Source organism: Micropterus salmoides, unplaced genomic scaffold (assembly GCF_014851395.1).
Source record: "Micropterus salmoides isolate LMB-PRFRI ecotype aquatic unplaced genomic scaffold, ASM1485139v1 Ms_hic_scaffold_11, whole genome shotgun sequence".
NCBI classification, from domain to species: domain Eukaryota; kingdom Metazoa; phylum Chordata; class Actinopteri; order Centrarchiformes; family Centrarchidae; genus Micropterus; species Micropterus salmoides.
Window position 1 is genome coordinate 19558084 of NW_024040152.1, and position 8562 is coordinate 19566645.

The 8562-nt window shown below is 41.7% G+C and overlaps 1 protein-coding gene across 1 annotated transcript; it reads right to left on the reverse strand.

Moving 5' to 3' along the window:
* Positions 1-175: 175 nt before the first annotated feature.
* Positions 176-8297, reverse strand: LOC119897791 (zonadhesin-like). Its single transcript, XM_038711754.1, has 6 exons — positions 7892-8297; positions 7250-7754; positions 6963-7160; positions 2406-6765; positions 2133-2320; positions 176-2032 (listed from the first exon to the last, which is right to left on the reverse strand). Exons 4-6 carry the CDS (start codon positions 2752-2754, stop codon positions 1619-1621), a joined length of 951 nt encoding a protein of 316 aa, XP_038567682.1. The 5' UTR covers positions 2755-6765; positions 6963-7160; positions 7250-7754; positions 7892-8297; the 3' UTR covers positions 176-1618.
* Positions 8298-8562: the final 265 nt, after the last annotated feature.

Consider the following 8562-nt stretch of genomic DNA (forward strand, 5'->3'; position numbering starts at 1 on the left):
AACAAACAACTGTCCACATATGTGAAGGTAATCAGTGGAGTCTGATTGTGTAATCAGTGGAGTCTATTCTAATTTTTCAAAGATGCAATAAATTGTATTATATTATAATAAAACAGACATTTAACAAATATATGAACATAACTGACAATGCATAAGTGCATATTACAGCATTAAATTACAACTTTTGACTCCTTTGCAGCCTTTACACGAAATAAGAATAAGTATTACACTCACATACTGTAAAGCAATCAATTTTAATATGTAATCTGTTACATGTTGGATGTTGATATGTTAAAACTGAGATGATTCAACAAGAAGTTAGATGAGGATAACAATATGCTACTGGGTTTCCACATACATGTAACTACAGTTATCAATATCACTGAGTGTTTTTCCTTTATTTGTTCTTAACATATGTTTTTTATTGTTTATTTGCAACAATTGAGCTTAAATACATAGCATAACATGACATAAAAAACATAACAATCCCACTGTCAGGTGTGGCATTTTACTCCTTTGTTGCATGGTGTCCACTTACGTGGACAGTTATAATAATTAATAATTTAAAAACAAAACAGAATTTTCAAAAAAAAGTAAGTTAATTTGAATATTAGCCCAATTTTGAGTAATAAAAAGAATCTTTAAAAAATCTAGATGTTTTTAATAATTCATGCACGAGAGGAACCCTATATTAGCAAATTTGCGTGCCTTGTTTCCTCATTGTGCACAGTCTTAACAGAAAACATTAAATGCAGTAAATGTGCACGCACATGCACGCACACACACACACACACACACACACACACACACACACACACACACACACACACAGGCATGTGCTCCGCTAGTCTGCTTGTCAGAGTCTGTGTTTCACCTAGCAGTCTTGTTGTCTTGTCACATTATCAAATAGAGACTTAAAATAACATACTCATATTACCCAGCAATTATCATTGCACATGTAGGCTATGTCACACGAATCCCAAAGCAAATAAGACAATATTCATTCAGTGGAATCTTTTTAATGGTTTCTTCAAACTATTGTAGAATTAGCCTATTTTTAAACTTTTCTTGCTACAGACTTTATTTGCTTTCACTACTGACCGACACCATGGCAAAGGTGGATGTGCACATTTGCTAGTATGGCCCAAGGCCAGCAAGTATGTCCACAGACTCATTCCCGAGAAGTGCGATAGGTCTTAGGATTGTCCCACTGTCAGATCAGAAATTGTGCCATGGCTCTTAGCTGACAGAATTGCCCATAGTTCAAAGTGGTGTGATGTGAAAATTTGTGAAACATAGGGGTTGCCAGGGGACACCCGGAAGCGAGAGATATAAAAGAAAAGAAGAAGAAGGGTAAACAAACAAGCATGGAAACCAACGCTGATGCTGAAATTGTTATAATTTTTCTAACATTGATTGACCATTTTTGATGGTACATAGAACACATGAAGTCATAGGAATGGACATATTACACACTTAGTTTAATCAACAGTCTGAAAACCATTTTAAATTTTTTTAATTTACAGTGTCAGTTAAATCTCTCTTTTGGCCCATTTTACCTGAGGTAATGAAGCTGCCTAATAATCATGCACAGTGTGACAATATGTCAATATATGTTTCAGTTCATAGCCATCAAAATTCTTGGTGGAGCTACCTCCAATGTGTCATCCTGTATGGCAAATGATGATCCATGCAGGAGGATTTGAAACACAGCGACAAGCCTGAAAAAGCTGCCATCACAAGGTCCATGGTAAGAGATCGCACTGAACCACTGCACACTTGTCTCATCACCCAGGGACATTAGACTATAAGATAACAGAGGTTCCGAGCTCTGCTCCTGCCCACCGAGTGTGGAGACTTGGAGGCGGCCCTTGAGCTCACAAACCTCAGGTTTGTCATGACAGCCCCAGGAACCATGCCTCAGAGCACACTGCTGCCCCAGAACACAGCTTGCCTCCTCACAAATCACCCCACTCGAAGCGAGGAACCAGCATCTCTGGGTGAAGTCCTCAATGTACAGTTGCTCATCCATCTAAAAAGAGAGAAAACTAATTCTGCAGATGCTTTGAAAATTCTCCACATTTTCCCCAGGGGATGAATATGGCACTTACTGTCTGTATTAAATTAAATACCTTGAGATATATATCATAAAGGACACATCCGCACTGACTGTAAGGAACGCACTCGTCCTCATCATCAACAATTCCATAGTGACACTGGCAGCCAGTTGCTGAAGAACCAGTCTGAAGCAGAGCAGGGCAAAAGTTTGAGCTTGAGTCTACACATTTCACTGGGCTGCTGCAGTCAGGACAATGGAGAGCTGGTGGCAGGACATGAAAGACATGCAAATAATTTAGAGTCCATCATATACTCTATTTAAACTGTTATCAAAATGATTCACATACCGCAAGAAGTGTTCTCTTTCCATGGTCCTACTGGTGTTCCTTTAGCCTGGCCGCCTGCAGAATATGCTTCTAGTGCTAGACACACAGCCATGTGACCCTCCCCAGCACAAACTTCCCTAATGCACATGCGCGCGTATATATCACTCTCAACACTACTGTTCCAGCAATGATCGACTTCAATACTACTGATCAACAGGACTGCACAGGCTGTGCTGTCCAGTGGGCACAGGCTGCACTCAAGACACACTCTCCCACCACTGTCAGTGCAATGCTGTCCAAGAGATATTTCTGCCCAAGTGTGCAGTAGCTCTACACAACTTTTGGCAAGATGACCATTTTTCATTTCCATGTCATCATATCTATCCCCATTGAAGTTCCCACAGAGGCCAGATGTAGTGCAATCATATACCAGTGGTACAGGTAACCTGAGGTAGAACAACACTATCAAAAGTGACGTAGCCAAAGCCAGAAACACTTGGCACACCCTTTACTGCACCCTTTGCTGAACAGCTTTCCATGGGGCTGCAGGTCACATGTCCTCTTTCACAGTTACCCTTTTGGCAGCTTTTCTCGGAGTAGAAGTGGCAACCAGGGTAATACTCTCCCTCACGCGGGTAATACTGTCCGTCACTCAAGATGTAGCCAGAGTCACACTGGCAGCCGTCCTCACACCCTCCACTACAGTTTGCTGGAGAGGACAGTCCAAGGCACACAACGGGACATTGAGGTCCACACAGCCAGGAGCGACGTCCAGCCTCTTGAAACATTGGGGGCTTAGCCCAGCACAGAAATCTTTCATGTTTTCACCTGTTCCCCCGCCCCCTACCCAAAGTCTCATTTTCTGTTGCTACTTGCTACTTTGTTATGCCGTTTGTCATACTGAACCTTATACCTACTTTACCTAAGTCATTTTCATAATAAAATATCATGGGCCATACAAAGACATTTCTTGATGATTTTTGTAATTACTACTCATAATAATTAACACTGATAATATTAATTGAGGGGTGTCTGGGGGTCCTCCCCCTGAAATATTTGTGCTTTAAACATATAATTTATTGTATTCTGGTGATTTTTTTCTGCACCAACTTATTGAGGAAATGTCTTTATTTATATAAAAGGAAACACAAAATTCAGGTGACAATATAATAAGGTCAAAATATGATAATGCAGTAAGGGTCTCAGGCATTATGTATTAATATCAGATATGTTTCTCTTGTAGATCAACTTTTCTCATTTAATTTCATCCCTGCTGAGTCTACACACATACATGCATGACTGAAGTAGCCTAAAGTCTTTAAATGTGCATGTGGCACCTTTTCACCTCAATTATAAATTAATTAATTTTAATTCAGTTATAAACTCCAGTTGCTATGTTTCAGCAGGTTTTCTGCACATGTAGAATCTCTCCCATATATGTGTTGTCTGATATACATAGCCGGGGTGGGGATAAGACAGATGCCTTTGCTGTGTGAGACCTGGGTTCAATTCCCCGTTGTCCCCCATCTACCAATGTGTTGTAAGCAAGACCCTTAACCCCTAGTTACTCCAGAGGCGTGCGACCTCTGACTTATATAGCAATTGTAAGTCGCTTTGGGTAAAAGCATCTGCTAAATGAATAAACATTTGCAGAATAACATTTTGAGACAAAAGTCGTAATATTACGAGAATAAAATCTCAATCTATGGAGTAGGAGTGGCCACCAGGGTAATAATAGTTTAACAAAATCTACCTGCCCCTCTGCTGTGCATTACCCTGCGTTACTGCTGTGCTGACATGGTAGTAGGCTACAGACACAGAGCCCGTCTGCGACTATACTCGATGAGACGAGCTAGATAGAAAACGGAAACTGAAAACACTTGTGATCAGAAATAAGAATCACCACAAATCCACACAAACATTAATTTCAGCATCTCTGATAAAGTGCCGTTCAAAGCCGCTTTAGAGGGAAACATCCTGGAACAGAGAAAAAGTCCCAAACAGAGTCTCTGAGTGAGTACAAAGAGACAGCAAAGAGAGCGAGAGGAGTCGCGGTCAGGTGGCTATTCTCTCTACTTTGCGGCGGACTGTTAACCATTTGTGCAGCATATAAACTGACTAGACACTGACCGACAACATTTAGGCTATATCTAAATGTTTTAATTACAATTCAGTAGTCGCTGACAAGCCCTGAAACTTTGAGCAATGCCCCCTCTCTCTCCTGTCGTGCTCACTGTAAATGCTGGCAGGCTGGGGGGGTCACTTTACCTGAATTTCAAACAAAATGTAGCAATATTATTGCGAGTAGCCTCCGTTCTTTGAAGACCTGAGAGACAGGCTGCGTCATGAAGATTATTGCATATTAATCCGGAAAATATTTTTGAAACTTTTGACAAAGTTTGCATGATTGCTGCTTTGTCTAAGATGTTCATGAAAGCCATACAGAATAATCAGCTGACTAGGGGTTTAATAAAATAAAATTCAACTGACCAACAACAACAGACTGAATTCATATACTCACCACAGAAAGTTTCACACCTTCAGTGCCTAATGGGCAGCTGAGCTGCATGGCAGGCAGCAGCATAAGATGCAGTGGAATTGCAGAGTGCAGAGTAGTGTCCATCATTAGAGCAGCAATCTGCTACACAGCTGTGGAAGTAATGCTTAGGACTTAATACTAAGGCACAGTCTGCAAATGGCCCTAGCTCATTCAGCAACACCCCACAGGAATCACCGCCTTCAAAAAGCATCTGTGCTTCAGCAGGACAATAGTGTAGTCTGGAGGAACAGACTACACCATTGTTCAGCTGTGGGCAAACCCTAATCTATTTGGGCAAGCTCTTCATTGGGCATCATTTGGTCATCATCAGGGTCAGTGTTGGCATTCCCAGTGCTGATCACAGCTGTCCCAGAAAGTTGAGTTGAGGCTGTGGTACTTGCCTCTAGAGTCTGTGCAGCCACACTGATGTGGATGCACACAGCCATTTGGAATCCTAATGAATCCAGGGTCACAGAAACAGCCCTCAACACTGACCTTATTACAGTCACTGGAATTAAATTCACAGGATGGAAGACAAGAAAGGGAAGGGTGAGCCACACGTATTCTGGTGGGTGGACAGTGCACATCAAATTGGATATTGGTGTGGCATTTAAAGATTATTTAACAATAATAATAAAGAAATATTTAACTGTATTATATTGCACCCCTCAATACGACTACTTACCAACTGTCACTTCACCGTGGTAGCTATCACTGGATCCTCCACAAACTATAGAAAAGGAATATCTGGCATCATCAGTCGCAACTCTTCAGTATGTATGTGGTTGACTACACAACTTTCAAAGGAATCTGGATCGGCTTTACAATGACAGTGGGCCAATGGACCACTCTGACGAGCACTGCACAGTGCCTCCTGTGACTTAAGACAACCTCAGGAACACATTCTGTGAGGAAGGCCACTTCATCCAGTTTCTGTTTACAGCCAGTACAACAGTTATGGTCCTCATCACAGCCGGCAAGACTGAGCGAGCTCCACAGTTAATGGTAGGGGTACCAGGAGTATGTGCAAAATATTTACTTTGAGGATCACCATTAAAATTGCCACACAGGCCATAGACTTTGCCCCTGTAGTGTGAGTCCAGTGTAAAAAGAACAGGGCTGTTCCCATCGAAGACTACATGCATCGCAAAGTCAGTTTTCAGTAGAGCTCTGCCTTCTTTGTAAGATACCTGGATCTTACCCCTCAACAGAGGAACATGAGTCACTTGACCATTAAGCTGAAAATTAAAGGGGAGACTGATAAGTAATAAAATTAAAACCTAAACATCTTCTTCATTCAGAAACTGACATTTACTCACATCTATGCTGCATCTTGATGACAAATCTATAAGCTTGCACAGTGACCACCGGTGTGGAGGATGCTGCTATGCTGCCATTGTTCTTGGACACACTAAAAGGTGTCAAGCCACGTGCTGCCCCTTTGCTGGCTGCAAGCACATAGATACCCTCAAAGTTATAGCTGAGCCCATCAAAGGTGTGGTAGTGCCTCCCCAGGCCCAGCACAAACCCCAACGGCTCTCACAGACAGGCATACCATTTGCTCAGGTAACATTTCTCTGTTTCATCATATTTTCCATCACATGTGGGTTTTGCTCTGCTTAAGAAAAAATAAATAATGTTAACAGCATTAATAATTGCACTGGCAAGCAAATCAGTATCTAAAAGTATATTTCCTTAATTGAAATCCTCTCCATCCTTGGGGCAACCTATGATTCCATCGTAAACTATACAACTGTGCAGTGGAGAACAGGAATATTGCTCACAGACAAAGAGGAGGACCACAGATGCAGTTGACAGTACAGTTCTGTAGCAGTTTGTCGCCTGAAAATAGAAACATTTAATATAAACTAATAAAAAAAGTACATTGCAATGTGTTTACTGACAAGGTAAAATTTAGTCAAATACCATTTCTAATTAAAACATTACAAACAGAAATGGTATAATTCAAGTAAAAGTGTAGGACTAGCTAAATTAACATTCCTAATTAGAATGGACAGAAAACAGTGTTTCATTCTTACCTTAAACCTCCTCCCGTCATGTAAGCAGCCACACTGCTCTGCTGGTACACAGTTATGGCCATCATTAAAGGAATCCAGTATTACACTGGCAACTTTCCTTATAGCCCCTGGGGCACTGCACTGACAGGCTAATCTCAGGACACAGTGAGGAGCAAGAATTGGCACACTGGCTGTAGTTGCTTTGAGGACATCGATCATCTGTAAAATAAAACACATGGCAGTATTATTCAGTACAATTTTACTGCATTTAATCATTTTGAAACAATTTACCAAGCTGTTGGACTTACTACAGCCTGTGGCGTTCATCCAGAGGTCAACCATCCCTCCTGCCTCAGAGGCCCAGTGTTGTCCTTCTGCAACACAAAGGTTTTCCATGCAGAGTGAGTAGTATTCCTGTGGGTACACTAAATGGTGACAAGCATAGAATTGTCCCCTGGGATGGTTGAGAAGGCCACAGTACAGGTCAGAGTTGTACTCAGGCACAGGGTACTGGCAGAATTGACAGACGTGTCGCTGCAGGATGATTCAATCACCAAACAAACTCCCATGATGGCCCAAAGATGTCAGGATCAGAGATCATGGTGCCACTGGAAAGCTGCAGGTCAAATAAGGGATCAGCATTGTAGTTCCCACAAACACCACAGGTTGTCTGGTAATAAATGTCAAGGATCTTGACCAGAATGTGGATTTAAGCTCAACTGGCTGTGGGGTCTGGATGGTTATCCATCCATTTTTCTGTTGCACAGTGACATTGTTCTGGGAGAATGGCATGTTCTCGTAAACTCCATTTACCTGGGTGAAATAATTCATTAAAACAAACATATTATACAATACAGTTTGTTTATGCTGAGAAAAAAACACTTTACAGCACATAGCAAGGGATGCACAATAAATCATGCTGAAGGTTGTGAAATCATTATATGACTTACCTGATTTTTTTATCCTGGAAAAGCCTCTTAAAATACATTTTATTGACTTGCAGGTAGATCTGCCTGCCCCCTCTATGGTTGCCCTGCACAGCTACCAAAACAGGCTCCGCATCCAGTTTGAGCGAGCACGTCTGTGTGAAATTCAAATGCCGGTGCATCAAACGTGGTGTATTGGGATCCATCGACAGACCAGTTTTGGGGTGGCAACCTTGAACACTCCTCAAGCTCTCCACACACAAGTCATGTGCCCCCTAGCTTTATTTACATGTAGACACTTCCTGTCCTGCCCTGAGTTATTCTCCATTGTGAAAGCAGCTACAGTTTTCTGGGAAGACACAGAGGCTGCCACTGTGAACTAAACCTGCTTCACAGAGGCTTGTCTACTGTGTTATTCTGCATGCCGAGGCAGAGGTGAACAGAGGCAGAACTCATGTTGTAACTGGTACTTGGGGGACAGAACAGGTCTGTAGAGATACACAGGCATTAAGTCGGGAAGACTGGAAAATGTTGTAAAGGTTAAGGTTGACCAGTGATGCATTAGTACCATCTAGTGGTCCAAGAGCACCTGAAAGGTTATGGCATCAATACCAATGAGTCACTGTATGTATACTAAAAATTGAATAAACTACAATATAAATACACAAGGGAACAAACTTTACATTAAGTACCTA

What these genes read in the sequence shown, in the direction of transcription:
- LOC119897791 (XM_038711754.1), bottom strand. Translation starts at nt 2,754, where the DNA reads ATGGAAATGAAAAATGGTCATCTTGCCAAAAGTTGTGTAGAGCTACTG. An exon ending in GAAAGAGAACACTTCTTGCG is followed by an intron (nt 2,321 to 2,405) that starts GTATGTGAATCA and finishes TCCTGCCACCAG; the next exon opens with CTCTCCATTGTCCTGACTGC. An exon ending in TTTATGATATATATCTCAAG is followed by an intron (nt 2,033 to 2,132) that starts GTATTTAATTTA and finishes CTCTCTTTTTAG; the next exon opens with ATGGATGAGCAACTGTACAT.